This window comes from Vigna angularis, chromosome 2 (genome assembly GCF_016808095.1).
Source record: "Vigna angularis cultivar LongXiaoDou No.4 chromosome 2, ASM1680809v1, whole genome shotgun sequence".
Classification (NCBI taxonomy): domain Eukaryota; kingdom Viridiplantae; phylum Streptophyta; class Magnoliopsida; order Fabales; family Fabaceae; genus Vigna; species Vigna angularis.
This window is the reverse complement of record NC_068971.1, coordinates 24,533,109-24,555,111: the sequence shown is the minus strand read 5'-3', so window position 1 is coordinate 24,555,111 and position 22,003 is coordinate 24,533,109. Positions and strand designations below refer to the sequence as shown.

At 38.6% G+C, this 22,003-nt stretch overlaps 1 protein-coding gene across 1 annotated transcript; it reads left to right on the top strand.

The window, feature by feature from the left end:
- The first annotated feature begins 287 nt into the window (after positions 1-287).
- Positions 288-1,534, top strand: LOC108327418 (uncharacterized). The gene is made up of 2 exons (XM_052872573.1): positions 288-1,406; positions 1,514-1,534. Exons 1-2 carry the CDS (start codon positions 288-290, stop codon positions 1,532-1,534), a joined length of 1,140 nt encoding a protein of 379 aa, XP_052728533.1.
- Positions 1,535-22,003: the final 20,469 nt, after the last annotated feature.

The following is a 22,003-nucleotide window of genomic DNA, read 5'->3' as shown; positions in this document are numbered from 1 at the left end:
GCGTTATGCGCCTTCTTTTGTACTGATGCCGTTCGGCTTTTTAAATCTTAAGTTAAATTCAAAGACTGTTTAGGTTACTGTTAATTGTAATTGATCCTGATTTATGGTAATTACTGTATTTTGGGATGTTACATTAGTGGTATCAGAGCAGTTTTGTTCTCTTAAGGACGTTGTAGGGTTATGAGTGCACTGTGTTTTGCTGTGTGCTTATTGCATGTTTAATGAGTTATTGTTATTTAACTCTTAGACATATCTAACGCTCGTTTTTCTCTGTATCCAGAGAACGAATGGCACCTAGACTCCCTCCTCCCCCGCAGCCTAACGAACCTGATACGTCCAACAACGCTAGGTTGATGGAGACGGTGATAGACCGCTTACAGCAACAAAATACAACCCTCATGGAGCAGAACGCCACTCTGATGCAGCAAAACCAAGCTGCTATGCAGAGTCTGGAGGCCTCTCGTGCGAATTCTGAGACCACGCAGAGGCAGTTGATGGAGATACTTGCAGCCACTAGAGGTGCGTCTGGAGCATCCTCTTCAAACGCTGCGCAACCGAATGCTGAATGGAGTTTGGAGAGTTTTCTCCAGCATCACCCGGCTAAATTCAATGGTAAGGGCCTTCCTGATGAGGCGGACCAGTGGCTAAGGGACGTGGAGAAGATCTTCAATGCCAAGAGATGTCCGGACGAGAATCGCTTGGCGTACACTGAATACTTACTTACGGGAGAAGCGAGCCACTGGTGGGCGAGCGCAAGGGCTATTCTGGCCGACGCTCGACAACAGGTCACTTGGGAAGTGTTCAGGAACAAGTTTTATGAAGAATACTTCCCTGACAGCGTCCGTTTTGCAAAAGAAGTGGAATTTTTACAGCTCGTCCAAGGCAGTATGACAGTTTCAGAGTATACCAACAAATTCAAACATCTTGTGAGATTCTATACGATGACCACCAGTGAAGAGTGGCAATGTAGGAAGTTTGAGAACGGCTTGAGGAGCGACTTGAAAGTTATGATTTCAAGCTTGTGCATAAGGACGTTTCCTGCCATGGTTGAGAGGGCCAAGGTGTTGGAAAAGAACATGGCGGAAGCTGAACGACACAAGAGACAACAACAAGTGAGTAGGGGACCGATAGCGTCTAGAGGAGGTATGGTTCAGAGGCGGACTCCTTACACTCGTCCTGGTCAATCATCTCATGTAAGCGGATCTCAAGCAGTAATTCCTGTCGGACAGTCTGGACAGGGAGGTGTAGTTTGTTTCCGTTGTGGAGGGCCTCATTATAGGTCTTCCTGCCCTCAATTGGTGGGAGTAAAGCAATGTAATCGTTGCGGAAGAAACGGGCACTCGGATCATGAGTGCAATATGAGTGGGCGTGCGGTGATGAGGCCACCCAATGCTGGAAGGAATCAGGCGAGAGGAGGACGAGCCCAAGCAAGTGGGCGAGTATATGCTATAACGAGTGCGGAGGCAGCAAGCTCAGGTAACCTTGTAATTGGTGAATGCATGCTGTATGGTAGATCATGCTGTGCTTTGTTTGATTCGGGGGCGACGCACTCCTTCATCTCGAAGGCGTGTGTTGAAAAACTGGGATTAAAAGTGAGTGAGATGTTGTGTGATCTGGTGGTGTCTACCCCAGCAGCTGGTGAGGTTAGGACGTCCACTATGTGCGTCAAGTGTCCTATAGAAGTGGAGGGACGTAAGTTTAAGGTTAGCCTCATCTGCTTACCTCTTCAAGGTTTGGAGGTGATCTTAGGAATGGATTGGTTGGCTGCCAATCGTATTCTTATTGATTGTGGAGCGAAGGAGTTGATCTTCCCTGGTGAAGAAGAAGAAGTTCTTTCAGTGACGCTCGGTCAGCTGAAAGAAGACATTATGGAAGGCGCCAGCTGTTTCCTGATTATGACTCACGAGGATCAGGAATCCAGAGAAATGGTAGAAGAACGATCGTCCACTAGAAACGGTAATGGACGATCGGTTGTGGACGAGTTTGCGGACGTCTTTCCGGAAGAGATCCCTGGACTTCCCCCTCAGCGTGAAGTGGAGTTCACGATTGATTTGGTGACTACAGCGGCTCCCATCTCAGTTCAACCGTATAGGATGTCGCCTGCGGAGTTAACTGAACTAAAGGAGCAGATTGAGGAGTTGATAGAGAAGAAATTCATTAGGCCGAGCGTATCACCTTGGGGAGCGCCCGTGCTGTTAGTAAGGAAGAAAGATGGCAGCTCTCGGTTGTGTATTGACTACAGACAATTAAATAAGCTGACCATCAAGAACAAGTACCCTTTGCCAAGGATAGATGACTTGCTGGATCAACTACATGGGGCTGCAGTGTTCTCGAAGATTGATTTGAGGTCTGGATATCATCAAATTAGGGTCAAAGAAGATGACATCCAGAAGACAGCATTCAGGTCACGGTATGGGCATTATGAATATGTAGTGATGCCTTTTGGAGTAACGAACGCTCCAGCCGTGTTCATGGAGTACATGAACCGCATATTCAGGCCTTATTTGGATAAGTTTGTGGTCGTCTTCATAGATGATATCCTCATCTATTCCAAGACCGAAGACGAGCATGAAGAGCACCTTAGACTTGTACTTGGAGTGTTGCGGGAGAAAGAATTATATGCCAAGTTGTCTAAGTGTGAATTCTGGATGAAGGAAATTCAGTTTTTGGGTCATGTGGTGTCGGCTGGAGGCATCTCAGTGGATCCAGCGAAAGTGCGAGCGGTACTGGATTGGGAGAGTCCGCGTTCGGTCTCGGAAGTACGTAGTTTTGTTGGACTGGCGGGCTACTACAGACGTTTCATTGAAGGTTTTGCTAAGATAGTAGCGCCACTAACTCAATTGACCCGTAAAGATCAGCCGTTCGCTTGGACCGATCGTTGTGAGGCCAGTTTTCAGGAGTTGAAGGTGAAGCTTACGAGCGCCCCAGTGCTGGTCATTCCGGACACGTCTAAACCATTTGAAGTCTATTGCGACGCTTCTCATCAAGGATTGGGTTGTGTTTTGATGCAAGAGAGGCGAGCGGTAGCGTATGCGTCTCGGCAGTTGAGGATTCACGAGAGGAATTACCCAACGCACGACCTGGAGTTGGCAGCGGTAGTTTTTGCGCTGAAGATCTGGAGGCATTTCTTGTATGGATCCACGTTCCAAGTGTTCAGTGATCACAAGAGTCTCAAGTATCTCTTTGATCAGAAGGAGTTGAATATGAGACAAAGGAGGTGGCTTGAGTTCTTGAAGGATTATGACTTCGAACTACTCTATCACCCAGGAAAAGCGAACGTGGTAGCAGACGCTCTAAGCAGAAAAGTGGTGCATATGTCGTCTATGATGGTACGCGAGCTGAGCTTGGTGGAGAGTTTCAGAGATCTAAGGTTACAATTTGAGTTAGAACCGAACAGCATCAAGTGCTGTAACCTTAGAATATCTAGCAACGTGTTCGACCGAATCTGGATGAAACAACGGGAGGATGAAAAGCTATTGGAGATTTTAAGCGCGCTCGGTACGGATCAGGCCGAACATTTCAACGCTGGAACGGACGGCATGTTACGTTACATGGGTCGAACGTGCATTCCAAATGATGGCGAGCTGAAGCGGATCATACTGGAGGAAGCGCATCATAGTCGTCTTAGCATGCACCCCGGTATGACTAAGATGTATCAAGACCTTCGGAAATCGTTTTGGTGGCCTGGAATGAAGAGTGATATAGCTCGTTATGTGACATCTTGTTTGACCTGTCAACGTGCAAAGGCTGAACACCTAAGACCAGGTGGATTACTTCAACCATTAGAGATTCCAGAATGGAAGTGGGATAGCATCTCCATGGATTTTGTGACTCATCTACCACGAACGGTTAGGAATCATGACTCAATCTGGGTGATCGTGGACAGACTAACGAAGAGCGCCCATTTCCTGCCCGTGAACTTGAAGATGTCAATGACCAACCTAGCCAAGTTATATATCAAGGAGATCGTTCGTCTTCATGGAGTGCCTTCAAGCATCATTTCTGACCGAGACACAAGATTCACATCTCGGTTTTGGCAATCATTACAAGGCGAGTTGGGTAGCAGGCTGCAGATGAGTTCAGCATATCATCCGCAAACGGACGGCCAATCCGAACGTACCATTCAGACGTTAGAAGATTTACTGAGGACGTGCGTCCTAGACCACTTAGGCGCATGGGATGAAGTCTTGCCACTGGTGGAGTTCACGTACAACAATAGCTTTCAAGCTAGCATTGGAATGGCGCCGTTCGAAGCACTCTATGGGAGGAAATGTCGAACGCCACTTTGCTGGTTCCAAGAAGGAGAGAAAGTGCTGACTGGACCCGAGCTCATCCAACAAACGACCGAGAAAGTCAAGCAAATCCAGGAGAGATTGAAGACGTCCTTGAGCAGGCAGAAATCCTATGCGGATAGAAGAAGAAGACCATTGGAGTTTGCTGCAGGAGACCATGTGTTCCTGAGACTCAACCCGATCACTGGAGTAGGCAGAGTCGTTCGTCCGAAGAAGCTATCTCCCAAGTTCATTGGGCCGTACCAGATTCTGAAGAAGATTGGACCCGTAGCCTATGAGCTTGCCTTACCTCCTCAGCTATCAAACCTGCATCCGGTCTTCCATGTGTCTCAACTTAGGAGGTATATAGCCAATCCCTCTCATGTCTTAGAACTGGAAGATATTCAACTTCAACCGAACCGAACGTTGGAGTTACAACCAGTCCGCATTGAAGATGAACGCACCAAGCTACATAAAGGGAAGGATATTCGCTTAGTGAAGGTGGTATGGGATGCCAAGACTGGAGATTCAACGTGGGAAGTGGAGAGTGCAATGAAGGATTTGTATCCGCACTTATTTGCTTATAAATTCTGAATTTTCGAGGACGAAAATTTTTGTAGTTAGGGAGAATGTAAAACCCTATATAATTAGCAATAATAATTCGGTGATAAACCAGATTTATACTCGTTATAATCCGTGCTTATCCTATTAAATCCCATTTCAATTCTGCTTTTAGAATCCCTCTGTTGTGCAATAAAACCGTGCCACAACATTCTCTGAAACGCGCACCACTGCACTCATTCAGTGCATTAAAAACGCACCAACCTGTGCATGCACGCACGCCACGGGTCGCAGGAGAAGCTCCAGAAGCAGAGTTTGGTGTGCAGGTGGCCGACTAGGAGACGCTCGCCTGTTTGACGTGGAATCCACAAAAATCTGAGTTTTGAGAAAACTCTCTCTCTCACCTGCACCATTCATCTTCAATCTCAGAAACTTACCCTTTCATCTTCTCCAACTTCTCACTAAGAACCTTCATCTTCTCTCTACCATTACTCACTTCTCTCAACTCCAAACAATTTTCTGAAACCATAGAAACGTTCACGGGCCAGTAAGCTTCGCTTTGATCCGAACCTCTTTTGATACTGTAACTGGTAAGTTCCCAAGCCATAACCTAGTTCTAGAATTTCTAGGAACACTGTTTCAGTTACATGCAAAGAGTAAAATCTGAGTTTCTGAGTTCTTTTTGGTTAAACCTAGTTGAGGAGCGTAAGAAAGAGCTTGTCGGGTAGAAAATTCGTAGTTGGAGAGAATCAAGTTACACTGTTAAACGTTCACTGCTATCCAGGTAAGGGAAGCTTAGATGTTTAATTTATACTGTATGTTGTATGATCTGAGTTGTATGAATGAAAAATATAAGGTTTGAGTTGTATGGATGATCACTGTTATTGTGCATGTATGAACTGCATGATGTTTGAGCTGTATGGTTGACCACTGTTATGGAATCTGGTTTTCTGATTTTGATTTATCTGTCATGAACGATCACTGTTTGCATGGATCGTATATATTGTTGGTGGTTTGAAACGCATGTGGATTTGATTATGGATGAACGGAGTATAGTTATGGTAGAGTTGGAATGATTAAAATGTTGAGATCTGCATGGTGATAATAATGGGAAATAAATCTAGAATGAAAGTTATAAAGTTTATAAGTTTGAAATCTGGAAAATTCTTCTAAGGTTGTCTTTGATAAGTGTTCGACCTCATGTCGAGCATTTATTCTTAATTGACGTTCGACCTTCTGTCGAGCGGTCGTCTTTGATAGCGTTCGACCTCATATCGAGCATTTATTCTTAATTGACGTTCGACCTTCTGTCGAGCGGTCGTCTTTGATAGCGTTCGACCTCATGTCGGGCGATTTCCTTTGATGGCGTTCGACCTCATGTCGAGCGATTTCCTTTGATGGCGTTCGACCTCATGTCGAGCGATTTCCTTTGATGGCGTTCGACCTCATGTCGAGCGATTTCCTTTGACGGCGTTCGACCTCATGTCGAGCGATTTCCTTTGACGGCGTTCGACCTCATGTCGAGCGATTTCCTTTGATGGCGTTCGACCTCATGTCGAGCGATTTCCTTTGATGGCGTTCGACCTCATGTCGAGCGATTTCCTTTGATGGCGTTCGACCTCATGTCGAGCGATTTCCTTTGATGGCGTTCGACCTCATGTCGAGCGATTTCCTTTGACGGCGTTCGACCTCATGTCGAGCGATTTCCTTTGACGGCGTTCGACCTCATGTCGAGCGATTTCCTTTGATGGCGTTCGACCTCATGTCGAGCGATTTCCTTTGATGGCGTTCGACCTCATGTCGAGCGATTTCCTTTGATGGTGTTCGACCTCATGTCGAGCGATCATCCTTGATTGGCGTTCGACCTTCTGTCGAGCGATTTTCTTTGATAGCGTTCGACCTCATGTCGAGCATTCGTTCTTGAATATGTCCGACCTCTTATCCAATGTTCGTTCTAAATCGTGTAAGGACTCCTATCAAGCGCTCGAACAATTGAGTGATTTTCTGATATCAAATAGCGTTGTCCATACAGTTAATTAACGTTCGTCTTTTTATAAAAGTGGAACATAGAATGAAAATGCGAATTATTGAAGAAGTTAAAGTGTGCGAACTATTTAAAAAAAATGAAGTTGTGATATTGATATTTGAACGAGCGTTCCAAGGAGGAACGACTCTGGTTTCTATATTGGATATGAAATTTGGTAAAGTATGACTGTGGATAAGTTAAGACTCGCTGTCCATCCTGATGTTCCGTGATACGCCTCTTCAAGTAGAAGGGGGTATTCATGTGTGGGAACGGCAGGAGGTCCTTAGTCCATAAGTTAACATGGGCGACGTAAGAACGGACTTACCTCGAGTGGCAGCTGTTTGGTGTATCCCAGTTACTACATCACTCGGGTGCAAGGACGCTTGTAACTACACAGATTCATACAGTCCGGACGGTCTGTCTTTTATATATGTTTCTATATGATTGTTAATTGACATGCTTACGTGTGTATGTGTGGATTGAAATGTAAACTTATTTGATGGTTGTATAAATTAAATATCATAAGCTTACCCTTGCATTTCCTTGTGTTGTCTACTGTCCATGTATGTTCCGTCTTGTCAAAATGCAATGATCATCCGTTGTGGATGTGAGCAGATGGTGGAGCGTCCCTTGAGCAAATGCTGGAAGAAGAAAATTTGGATGAAGCCAATCTGGTGGAAGTTGATGTGAAGGTCGAGCCTTAGAGCGCTCGTTAGAGTAGATCTGTGAACGTTAGTGTAGTTTAAACGTTCGACCATGTATTTTGTACGGTCGTTCGTCTTAAGCTTCTAAGTTTGTTTTGTCGTTCGTTGTTTTATACATTTAAGAACGTCGTTTCAGATTCTCATGGCCTGCATTATGCGCCTTCTTTTGTACTGATGCCGTTCGGCTTTTTAAATCTTAAGTTAAATTCAAAGACTGTTTAGGTTACTGTTAATTGTAATTGATCCTGATTTATGGTAATTACTGTATTTTGGGATGTTACAATATCTATTGAATATAATTCTACGAAAATATGTTTATTTTAATTTCATTAATGTCAATCAAACCAACACATTAAATTAAATAAATTTTAAAATGAAAATACATTAATAAAAAAATAAATAAATATTCTTTTAAGTAAGTTTAAAAGTAATGTCCCCTTATCACTCTTAGGTCTTATAAGTAGGTTTAGAATTATTAAGTATTTTACTTAATTGATAATTTTATTTTAATTATTTTAATATTTGATTTGTGGAGTGTAATTTGACATTCATCGGAAACATGTAATTTATTCTTAATTTATGTTTAACATAACAAATAAAGTTTGTTTCAGCATTATGAAAGCAATCTTGCGTAATTTTTTTTATAGAATTTATAAAAAAATATTGAATTGACAACAATATTTGATATGAATCATAGTTTTAAATTGGCTTAAATGTTTACTTCGTCTCCATGTTAAGAGGTAAATTTTTGTTTACTATCCGGTTTTAAAAATAAAGACATTGGGTCCCAAAGTTGTAAAAATTGTATCAATTCAATCCTATCCGTTAAATGAGCATCAACGGTGTTAACTTCATGCTGATGTGGCGTACTTTTCTTCTTCTCTCCTCTGCTTTGCAGCTTTTTCTCTCTCTTGTTCACCTCCATCCCCACCTAAGATCCCCACGCCTCCTCTTCTCCTTCTTGTAAGACGCCAACGCCAACGTTGGAAGCATCGCCGTTGCTCGTACCTATGCCGCTAGTCGTAGCGACCAAGATCGACGACGTCGTCGCGACCAAGACCGACGTTGTCGGCATTGTCAACACCGTTCTCTTACTGCGTTGGGTTTCTTCCATCATCTTCAAACTCTACAGGTGAAGCGCTAGGAATTGCAATTTTTTTCATTATTGGACTGAGTCTTAATTAAGTCCTAAAAATCAGTTCAAAATTGTGCTTCTACAAGGAATGAGGAATATGATTTCCTCCTAAACTTGTACTTCCTAGAGTGTTACTTAGCTTTAGTTCAGCCTTTTCGTGTTTTGACCAACAATTGGTCACTGAGGCCCCCGAGGCTTTGCTTATAAGGTTGGGGATTGGATGAGGTTTTAAGTAGATCTCTTTGAAAATTGACATAAAATGTTAGCGAAAATTTAAGAGAAAGAAACTAACAATGATCCTCAGTGACTAACTCCAAAAATCATCTTGACACCCTGGAGGATAATGGAATAAATGTGTAGTTTCAAGAACAGTAGTTTAATGGTGCAGTCTGCTAGGATTCTCTAACTATATCTTTTTATCACTCATTAATTCTCTTTTTCTTGATTTACATAACCTATTCTTATATGGATATGGAGCTATATTCAATTTTCTTGGGATACTTGGGACTGCTATTTTCAAAGCTGATAATTAAATCTCTAGTTTTTGGGTACTTGTGTGCACTTTAAATATGACACTAAGCTGTTAAGAGAAAAAGAAAGACGAGACTCAAAGTAGACCTCATGCGTTTCATTTTGTGAAATAAAGCAAATGATCTGATTAATTTTCTCTAAAATCTGAAGTATTAATTTCAAGGTTAATCTCTTGGGTTTCATTCCATGCATTAAAACCAGTTGACAGTTACATTTCATTCGACAAATTAAAAAGAACCGACGATCCAGTGAATTAAATTACTACTATTGTCTGCTGTGGAGAAGCTGTTGTACCCTAGTCCTTGTCTGTTAAATGTTTTTACAGTAGAGGAGAAGAATTGGTGTAGGGAGGGTAAAGCTCTGTAGAGAAAATATGATGCATTTGTGAAGGGTGTGAAAAAGTTGCGTGGGGATCTTAGGTGGGGATGGAGGTGAAAAAGAGAGAGAAAAAACTGCACAACAGAGGAAAGAAGAAAAAAAGCACGCCACATCAGTATGAAGTTAACGTTGTTGATGCTCATTTAACGGATAGAATTAAATTAATACAATTTTTACAACTTTAGAATCTAATGTCTTCATTTTTAAAACCGGATACTAAACAAAAGTTCACCTCTTAATATGGGGACGAAGTAAACATTTAAGTCTTTTAAATTTCATGTATAGATATTACAAAGACATTTGATATTACAAAGATGTTTAGAAATTTTTCCTCGGATTAAATACTATAGGTAGAGCTTTTTAATATTATTCCATAAGCTTTAACCCAAACACTTATGCTTCATTGTTAAGGGGTGTTTTTTCATTACAAGTTTGCTCATTTACCTCAACAACACCACGTCTACTCATTCTACCTTTATATGTTAGCTTTGCTCATTTACCCACAGTTGCCACAGTTGGATTAATTTTGGGCTGATTTTTGCGGCCTATTAATCGTCGGATGGGTCGGTCTGATATATGTTCTTTGAGAATTTCACCGTGCACCTCTAAGCATTTCATCCTGCAAATCCAATTAATATATCTTAATTAAGTTAGGTGGTTATTTAATAATTTTTTATTTATTAAAAATTTCTGTACCCAGTTGACTACACCACCATTTTTCTCCTATCACCAAACATGAATTCCTACACCTTGCACCCGTCCATTGACTACACTCCTGCATCCCTGTATTGCCTACACTCCTGCACCCCTACACCCTATTTCATTTTTATTAAGAGACGCAATGCCCCATTTGAGTTGAAACTATGTGATAATTTTTTTCTCTTGACTATTTTTCTTTCTAGTTCATATCAATACTTATATTTGTGAGTGAGTGTGATATTGAAAATTAAAGAAATTTGAGAGGGGTTGGTAGTGTTTAATTGCAGTTTGGAGTGGTGCATCCAAAAAGCTTGACTTACTTTGTGGTGGTGCACTTGGGGTGCTTTGTGGTGGTGCTCTTGGAGTGCTCATCTTGGTGTTCTTCCTAGTTGCATTGATATTGCTGGAGAGAGGTTAATATTTAATTTTCTGTTAATTTGTTGCATGTTAGTATTTTATTTTTGGTTAATTTGTTGCATTTGCATGTTAGTATATTATTTTTGTTTAATCTTTTGCATGATCACATTAGACAACTGATTGATTTTATAATCCAAAAATGAACATATTGGTTATTGATAACTGATGCAAGCCTAATTAGATATAGACATCTGATGTGAGGAGCTTCAGATATTCATATTCGATTAACGTTTTACTTATATGAAATATTTAAATTATATTATGTATGAATTACTTGTTTATATTAGTTTATAATCTTTTTAAATTTTATGTATTAATTTATAATGTATTATATAATTTTTAATTAATATAAATTAATTTTATAAATTTATTAAAATTAATAAAACTATTTTTGAATTAAAATAAATTTGAGATCTGTAACATCCCAGATTATATAGAAGCACATAACATAGTAAGTCCACATTTAAATAAAAGAGAACAGTTAGACTAGACTGTAAACAAAGTAGTTAAGCTTACAGTCATCCCAGAATGAGACATAATTTAAAACTTAACCGCAAGTAGAGTGTTTCAAAAGGATGGGGATCACTAGGAAAATCCTTAACAACTAAATAGTAATTCAAAATACAAGAAATACTAAGAGAGTCCTAAGGAGACTAAGCCGCAGCATCGCCTTCCTCCAAAGCCTACTCCAGAGGCACCTCATCCATCTCTGCTCACATTCAAGTGGATGATCATTGCAAAAGAAAGCATACCCAAGCAAACACAAACACACAAGCAAGGGTGAACTAGATATAAAAATCATGTTATAACAGTCATAGGCAACATACAAGTAAGGACGAATATACTATACTATACAAACATGACTTGTTGCACTTAAACTTGACTCGTTCGGACTTAGAATGATTACCGAGCTATGGCGGGTTATGCACTCATGGTGGCTTCAACTGCTTTGCAAAGCCATTGCCAATGGATTTCACCCTACCACACTTACGAGGTTAATCCGTTATCACTCACCTTGGGCCATACTGGAAGCACCCAAGACTAGGACCTCCGACTACTCCTCACCACATGGTTCAATCCTCTCTACTTGAGAATGAAGGACCATTGGAGCGTCAGGAAAACCCCTAATACTGAGCTACCATGATAATCATTCTAAACACACTAAAAGGGCACCACCATGTATCCCCCTTGAGGATCATGGAATTATGTCCAATACTAATACTTTCCACTCTAACACCAACATGTTCATGCATACATAAACCCTTAAAGCAACTAGAACAATTAAGTAACATAGCATACTGGAATAAATAGAAATATAGGCCGAACAGAAAACAACAACCCATAATGGGCAAGATCGAACACCCTGTGAATGGTGGAGACCGAACGATATCTCACTTCCCAAAGGACAGGACCGAACGGCCCATAAATGGTAAGACTGAGGAGTGACCGAACACTATTCAGGACCGCTCACTAAGAGAGACCAAACGCTACCTGAGACTGAACGCTACTTAAGAGACCATCCACTAAGACCGAACGCTACCAAGACCACCCACTAAGACCGTACGCTACTTAAGAGACCAAACTCTCTTTAAGAGACTGAACGCTACCTGAGACCATCCACTAAGACCGAACGCTCAACAAGACATAGCACTAAGGTCGAACTCCACTTAAGACCGAACGCTAGGACCGAACGCTCAACAAGGCAGATCACTAAGGCCGAACTCCACCTCAGACTGAACGCTAAGACAAACGCTAAGACCGAACGCTCAACCAGGCAAATCACTAAGGCCGAACTCCACCTCGGACCGAACGCTAAGACAGACGCTAAGACTGAACGCTCAACAAGACAGAGCACTAAGGCCGAACTCCACCTCGGACCGAACGCTCAACAAGACAGAGCACTAAGGCCGAACTCCACCTCGGACCGAACGCTAAGACAGACGCTAAGACCAAACGCTCAACAAGACAGAGCACTATGGCCGAACTCCACCTCGGACCGAACGCTATTACGACCGAACGGCTATCCGTTGCGAAACTGCATAATTTTGCAAAATTTCTACAGAATTATGAACAACACCTAACCCAACTATTCCTAACCATTTTTACTAACTTCTAACACCCTTAATTCTTGTTTTATACTTGACTAAACTCATCTAAATGGTTCTGAACATTCCTACTCCCATTCTAAAGTGATTAAGATCAAGTTTTGTCTTTTGAACATCAATTTCCACAACTCAAGGACCCAATTTCGATTTTTACCACTTCTAACATATTCTAGTCCAGTTTTATGATCCTAACAGGTCACAAATGACTTGCCTAAGATGTTCCCACCGTCCAATTGTGCCCAGAACCCCTACTTCCCAAAATCACTACCTCACTTCCTCTCAGGTGACCCAAAACCCTTACAAAATACCAATTTTTCCATCCATTCACTGTTACAACATGTCTCTCAGCCCAAACGCATCATCATAGACATTATAGAATTTAAATACATCTCAAAACAGTTTACATACATTACAATCCAGTTTCACAGTCATTCAACCCAACACATGCAACTAAGTCTTTCCAAATCAAAACACAATATCAACAGTCCAGCAGCACAACACTCAACATACAGTTCATGCAACCAATTAAAGAAACATTCTAGCTCCCCTTACCTTGAAACTTCTTTGCTCAGCTCAAAGACCCGCAGCTCCAGTACCCCACACGCGAATAATCTAGACAGCACCCTACAACCCGCAATGCGATGACCAAGAACAACTCTTAGAGCTAGAATGAACGGAGGAAAACATAAAGAAGGGTACACTAGGCACATGCAACTTGCCTTAGGTCCCAAACAGCGGGGAACTGGAGAGTTACTTACCCGCTGAAGAATGAAAATCTATTCAGATGGTTGTGAAGGTCTCTATGCCGCGATCACTTCAGCACCACCTAAACCAACATGCAACCACTAAACGTGAGGGAAATGTAGAGAAAAGGCAAAGAGAAATGGAGGAACAAGCTTTTTAGAGAGAGAATGAGAAGTTGAGATAATGAACTCTGATATGAAAAGTCCCTCCTAAGGTCATAGTGCCCTTAGTGTTATGGGCCTGCCTACTTCAACATAAGGCCCAACTGCCATATATTTTTAGGCCCTTACATTCTCCCACTCATAAAAAAGTTTTGACCTCGAAAATTAGACTTACCAGTGAAAAGGTGAGGATAGGACTCCCTCATGACTCCCTCTAACTCCCAAGTAGAGTCACCAGTCCTACTATCCCAGACGACTTTGACTAGACTGATGGTTTTGCCTCTAAGTTGCTTGTTTTGGCTCTCCTCAATCCTGACCAAGCTACACCTCCATAGATAGATCTTCTTTAACCTGAACATTCTCAGCTTCTAGCACGAGACGGATTTGGCACATATTTCCTAAGCTGAGACATGAAACATTGGATGAAGGTTTGCAAGTCGGGGTGGCATGGCTATCTCATAGGCAATTGACCCTATACGTCTCAGGATCTTATAAGAACCAAGGTACCTAGGAGACAACTTCCTAGCACGAATAACTCTTCCCACACCAGTAGTAGGAGTTACTTGGAGGAAGACATGATCCCCAACTTCAAACTCCAAGGGTCTACGTCTCTGGTCAACATAAGACTTCTGTCTACTCTAAGAAGAACGCATCCGCTCTTGAATCAGCTTCACCTTCTCTGTAGTCTGTTGTACTAACCCGGGCCTTGTTAACACATATTCTCCCTCCTGAAACCAACACAAAGGTGTCCTGTAGCGTCTTCCATAAAGGGCTTCAAACGGAGCAATACCAATACTGGCCTGATAGCTATTGTTGAAGGTGAACTCCACCAACGGCAACACCTCATCTTAAACTCCCAAGTGATCCAAAATACATGTCCTCAACAAGTCCTTAAGTGATTGGATCGTCCTTTCTGATTGTCCATCGGTCTGGGGATTATACGCTGAACTCATCTGCAGTCTACTGCCCATCTCACTCTGAAGTGTTTGCCAAAAGCGAGATGTGAACCGCGGATCTCTATCTGATACGATGCTAGAAGGTACTCCATGCAGTCTCACAATCTCCTTGATGTACAACTGCGCCAACTTCGACATCGACATCCTCAAATTAATCGCTAAGAAATGGGCACTCTTGGTTAACCTATCCACAATCACCCAAATTGCATCATGACCTCTAACCGTGCGTGGTAAATGGGTAACAAAATCCATGGCTATGTTGTCCCATTTTCACTCAGGTATCTCAAGCTGTTGTAACAAACCTCTAGGTCTCTAATGCTCTATCTTAGCCTTCTGGCAGGTTAGACAAGAAGCAACAAACTGAGCTACATCTCTATTCATACCAGACCACCAAAAAGACTCCTTGAGATCTTGATACATTTTAGTCATGCTAGGATGCATGCTAAAACGGCTTTTATGACCCTCTTCAAGGATTAACCCCTTCATTTCTGAATTGCTGGGTACACAAACCCTGCCTTTGAATCTCAGAATGCCATCAGCCCCCAAGGTCAAATCTTTACCTTGCTCAGTCCCAATCAAACCTGCTGACTTTTGAAGTTCAACATCTTTCGACTGCTCTTCTTTGATAATCTTCAACAAGTCATTGGACACCACCAAATTACTGCATCGGATACAATCAACTTCAAATTCCACCTGCAATCTTAAATCTCTGAAGCTTTCAACCAGCTCTAATTCTCTGACCATCAATACCGAAACATGCACTAACTTCCTGCTCAATACATCTGCCACCACATCAGCTTTCCCAGGGTGATAGAGGAGATCAAAATCAAAATCTTTAAGAAACTCCATCCATCTCCTTTGCCTCATATTAAGCTCCTTCTGATCACAGAGATACTTCAGGCTCTTATGATCACTGAATACCTAAAACTGCGCGCCATACAAGTAATGTCTCCAAATCTTCAAAGCGAAAACAACCGCTGCCAACTCTAGGTCATGAGTGGGGTAATTCTTCTCATGAGCTTTGAGTTGTCTTGATGCATAGGCAACCACTTTCCTTTCCTGCATCAGCACACACCCTAATCATTGATGAGAAGAATCACAGTAAACCTCAAAAGGTTTACCTGTGTTAGGGATCACCAAAACGGATGCACTAGTCAACCTTTTTTTTAGCTCTTAGAAGCTAGTCTCGCAACGATCTGTCCAAACAAAAGGTTGATCCTTCCTAGTCAATTGTGTCAATGGCGCCACAATCCGAGCAAAACTCTCAATAAAACAGCGATAATAGCCCGCCAAACCCACAAAACTCCTGACTTCAGTCACCGTCTTAGGTCTCTCCCACTAAAGTACTGCTTGCACCTTAGTGGGATCCACAGAAATTCCTCCGGTTGAAATCACATGTCCAAGAAAAGAAACTTCTTCCATCCAAAACTCACACTTAGATAGCTTGGCATACAATTTTCTCTCTCTCAGTACTTCAAGCACTACCCTAAGGTGATCTTCATGCTCTTCTCGAGTCTTAGAATAGACGAGTATGTCGTCTATAAAGACAACCACAAACTTGTCCACAAACTGGAGCATTAGTCACACCAAAAGGCGTAACTACATACTCATAGTGGCCATATCTAGACCTGAACGCCGTCTTCTGCACATCATCTGCTTTCACCAAGATCTAATGATAGCCCGACCTCAAATCAATCTTAGAGAACACCGTAGCTCCATACAACTGATCCATCAAATCATCTATTCTCGGCAATGGATACTTATTCTTGATCGTCAACTTATTCAGCTGTCGATAGTCAACGCACAACCTTGAGCTACCATCGTTCTTCTTTACTAGCAACACTGGTGCACCCCACGGCGAAGTATTGGGCCGAATAAACTATTTCTCTAAGAGCTCTTCAATCCGTTCCTTCAATTTAGTCAACTCAGCTGGAGCCATCCGATAAGGGGCTATAGATACTGGCCCTGCTCCTAAGACCAGATCAATAGAGAACTCCACTTCTCGCAGAGGAGGTAAACCAGGAACTTCTTCAGGAAAAATATCCTTGAAGTTGTTTACAACAAAAAGGTCTACGCTCTGATTCTCGTGAGACGAATGATCTAACTCCTGAGTTGCTTCCACATGCGACATCACCAAGAAACAACTGGCGCCTTCCATTATGTCTTGCCTCAACACGCCTATCGACAAGGACATATCTTCATTTTCGCTAGGAAAAATCAGATCCTTGTTACCATAGTCTATGAGGATGCGATTGGCAGACAGTCAATCCATTCCCAAGATTACCTCTAGCCCTTGTAAAGGCAAACAAATAAGGTTCACTCTAAACCTATGCCCCTCAACCTCAATAGGACATCTAGAACAAACTATAGACGTCCTGAGATGCTGGTGTAGAAACCACCAGATCACACTGAAGCTCTTTGACTTCCAAATCCAATCTCTCCACACAAGCCTCAGACACAAAGGAATGCGTCACCCCCGAATCAAACAACACCACACAAGGCATCCCAAATAACAAAAAACAGCTGACGATGAGGTTACCTGAGTTAACTGCCTCTACTCCAGTCAAAGCATAAACTCGCCCGGTAGCCTGTGGTCTGGCACCACCCCTCTGAACAGATCTCCCAGCATGGTGTGTTTGTGGTCCAGTCCTTCTGACTGTAGGACAGTCTCTAGCACATTGCCCCTCACCACGACAGATGTTACACCTCCGATAACCGCTCATTCGAGGACACACAGACTGTAGATGTGACCCTCCACACTTATAGCACCGCAACCCTCTTGAGTTGCTAGACTGTCCTGAATGCACCGAGGGTTGGGAGGATGAACCCTTAGACCCAGAAGATGGGGACGGTCTAGGGTAAGGAGCCCTCCTGGAACTAAATCCACCACTAGACCCAGATGGCCCCCCAACTTCTAACAGGCTGACTCTGCTATCCTTCAGCTTCCATCTTGGTCTTCTCCATCACACATACCGTTTCCACCAAGATAGGGAAGTGTTATGGGCCTGGCTACTTCAACATAAGGCCCAACTATCATATATTTTTAGGCCCTTACAAGATCAGTCTACCGGATATCTACCAAAATTGGAGGTGGATACTTGATGCACAAAATATCGGATGTCAAAAATTCAAGTTCAATATGTTATATAAAATTTTATTATATTACTTATTTATTTATTTTATTATTTTTAAATTATTTTTAAAATTATGTATGATTTTGTATAAGTATATAATGTAAATATATAATTTTTAATTAATATGATTTAATTTATATTAATTTATTAAAATTAATAAAACTGTTTTTCAGTGAAATTAAAGTTAATATGAGCCTATGTAAATCGGAATATACAAATATCGGATCTGGATATTCGATTTGTATTATTTCGGATCCCATTACATTTTAATATATAAAATTTGATTATATTATTTATTTAATTATTTTATTAGTTTAAAATTATTTTTAAAATTATGTATGATTTGGTATAAATATATAATGTAATTATATAATTTTTAATTAAAATAAATTAATTTTAATGAATTTATTAAAATTAATAAAACTGATTTTGATTGAAAAAAATTTACATTTAGAATATGAAAATCCGATATATATATATATATATATATATATATATATATATATATATATATATATATATATATATATAATATCCATTTCCAACGTTTTGTTTTAGATGTACGTAAGGAATTATATCTAGTGTAAAACAAGTCTTAGCTTAGTAATATATCCTCTATAATTTTAGAACAAAAGAAACATAGAATTCCTTGTTAATTCCGTGTTCTTCAAAAACAGTTTTTCCATAAGAATAAAACAGTTTTTCGATAACAATAAAACTGTTTTTGAATAAAATTAAAGTTAGCAATTTATAATTTAATTAAATAATATTTAATTGTTATGAATTTTTTTCATTTTTTCATGTTGCTTTAATAATATTATATAATTAGGTTTCATTTATAAAAAAATTTAATAAAATGAGTTAACTTAATTTTTATAATTATTAATTTTTGTTAATTTAAATAATGTATTTTAAATATTTAATTTCTATAAATTTGTAAATAGAAAAGTTAATATGAAAATTTGTAATAATTTTTTAATTGTAGTTTTTTGTTTTTTTATTTTGGTGTTTTTTAAAGTTGATTACATTGTTAATAAGTTTATAAATGTATAATTTATTGTATTAGTTTATGATTTTATAATATAATTATAAATTTTGAATTTATTGTATTAGTTTTTTATTTTGTTATAGGTGATTATAGTTTAAATGGACGAATATTATTATAGGATGGATTCTGAAATAAATTTTAGCATGTTCTTAGAATTTTCGTCCTTTATAAATGAGGTTGTTGAGGGAGATCTGACGAATCATTTCATAACAAATAACTTTTTTTTCCTCTCGTGACGAATGGGTAAGAGATCTAGGATTTGTTGTGGTGACTATAAGATCTGATAAAGCTACGGGTCAACCTCGGAGGAGGACATTTGTTTTACTAGGATGTGAAAGAGGTGAAAAATATAGAAAATACAAACCTAATGTCCAACCTAGTACGTATGAGACCCAAAAATGTGAGTGTTCTTTCCCATTAAGGGGCAAGCCATCTGAATGACGATGGGTGGGTATTGCAAGTGATATGTGGATATCACAACCACAATTTTGGCAGAAACTTTAGTGGCAGATCCTTATGTTGATAGGTTAAATCCTACTGAACAAAGAGTACTTGTTGATATGACTAAAACCCAAGTAACACCAACAAATATTTTGTTGACTCTAAAACAAAATAATAATCATAATGTAACTATAGTAAAACAAGTTTACACAGCAAGTCATTGAGAGGGTTGATGATGATGTTGGATCGCGACAAGAACATAGATGTACGGAGAATTATGAGGTTGTCAGTGACCTCTTTTAGACACATCCGGATGCAATCAAGTTATTGAATGCATTTAATGTTATTTTGTTAATGGATTCAACTTATAAAACAAATAAATATCGATTGTCGTTGTTGTTAGAGATTATTGGTATGACATCTACTAGGTTGACCTACTCAGCCGCATTTGCATTCTTATCAAGAGAGCGACAAAATAATTTCACTTGAACTCTTCAAAAGCTTAGAGACTTATTTTTTACATCTAAAAACGGTCCACAAGTCATTGTCAACGATAGAGACTTATCTTTGATGAATTCCATTGGCGATAAAAAAATCATAATAACTAAAAAAATTTGTACTAGTAAAAAATATTAAATCATTCAAAATTATTTAAAATAAAATCAATTTAACTAATTCATTGAAAAATTAGACAATATATATTATTATAAACAAAATAATTTAAATTTCTAAAAAATTATAAATATTTCAAATAATTATAAAAAAATTAATTAAAGCATTTTTAACTAATTGTAAAAATCTAATATTCAGAAAAAAAAAGTAACAAAAATTCTTCTAACTATAAAAATAAACTTTAAAAAAAATTAAAAAAAATAATTAAAAACAAATAAATTTAATCAATTTAACTAATTCCTTAATATATTATTACAAATAACAAACTACACATTCTATAAAATTAAAAAAATTAAAAATAATTATTAAATATATACAAACTAAAGTGTTTCATTAAAAAAAAATAAAGTTAATTCAAATCTTAATATAAATAAATAATTAATTCAAATATAACAACTTTATTAAAATAAAAATGAAATAAGTATAAATTAAAAAACTTAAAAAAAAATTTTAAATAATTATAACAGAACATTCAAAAAAATTAAAACAGAAAATTTAATATTATAATAACAGAATATGTAAAATAATTAAAACAGAAAATTTAAAATAATTAAAACAAAAAAATTAAAATTATTAAAACAGAGAATTTAAAATAATTAAAAATATTTCATTCAAAATAAATAAAATTAATTCAAATCTTTATATAAATAAATAATTAATTCAAATATAACAATTTAAATAAAATAAAATTTAAATAGCTATAAATTAAAAATTTAATACAGAAAGTTCAAAATAATTATAACAAGAACATTTAAAAAATATTAAAACACAAAATTTAAAATTCTTATAACAGAATAATTAAAATAATTATAACGGAAAATTTAAAATAATTAAATAAGAAAATTTAAAATAATTAAATAACAAAATTTAAAATAATTAAAACAGAAAATTTAAAATAATTAAAATTATTTTATTCAAAATAAATAAAATTAATTCAAATTTTTATGTAAATAAATAATTAATTCAAATATAAAAATTTAATTAAAATAAAATTCAAATAACTATAATTTAAAAATTTAAAACACAAAGTTTAAAATAATTATAACACAACATTTAAAAAAAATTTCAATAGTAAATTTAAAATTATTATAACAGAACATTTAAAATAATTAAAACAAAATATTTGAAATAATTAAAACACAAAATTTAAAATAATTATATGAGAACATTTAAAATAATTCAAGCATGAAAAAAAAATACGAAACAATATTTAAAAAGATAATATGATTAAAACAAAAAACAATTAAACCTATATCGGATCTGGACATCCGATGCGTGCCGAATCAGATATCGACATCTGATTTAGCCCAAGTCGACTCTACATTTCTGATTCACGCACTGCATTACATTTCAACCAAACAGCTTCTGCTATGTATAGAAAACTAGACAAACCAACCTCGCAAGGACGTTGGGTGTTTGCAGGGACGCTGGGTGGGTGTTTGTTTTTACTAGGCGGCGCGCAGCGCTGGAGCTCCTCTGTCTGGCCTTCCAACCTCAGCATGAAGAGGATTTGTTTATGTGCGCCATGTGCCTACAACATTAAAGAAAACTCTGAAACCAAAAACAAGCAAACCACATCATCGAAAGAGAGATTGAGATTCGAAGCACCACCTTCGCGTGGCTGCAGTGCGACGACCTCTGTGTGCGAGAATGGAGAGAGGAAGAGGAAACCCAAGGGACACAGAACTGCGAGGGGCTGTGTGCCTCTGTGTTGCTGGACAGACGAAGAAGAAAGGCAGAGGAAGGGAAACACAAATGGTCTGTGTGTATGTGTGTACTGGGAGGGAGAATGGAGACACCAACAAGCAGAGAAGCAGAAATGAGATCCGAGGAATATTTTCAAATGCGAGAGACAAATAGACAAATATAAGCGTACGAATAATATCTGTGCACTGAAAACGTGAATCTTTGACTACTTTTACTTTTTCTAAAAAAATATTAAAACCTTCTTAATTAGGGATAGTTTAGCCATTTTATTAGAAATTTGGAGGTGCAGGATGATAAAGTACTTGGAGGTGCA

What these genes read in the sequence shown, in the direction of transcription:
- LOC108327418 (XM_052872573.1), top strand. Translation starts at nt 288, where the DNA reads ATGGCACCTAGACTCCCTCCTCCCCCGCAGCCTAACGAACCTGATACG. An exon ending in CCAATGCTGGAAGGAATCAG is followed by an intron (nt 1,407 to 1,513) that starts GCGAGAGGAGGA and finishes GCTGTATGGTAG; the next exon opens with ATCATGCTGTGCTTTGTTTG.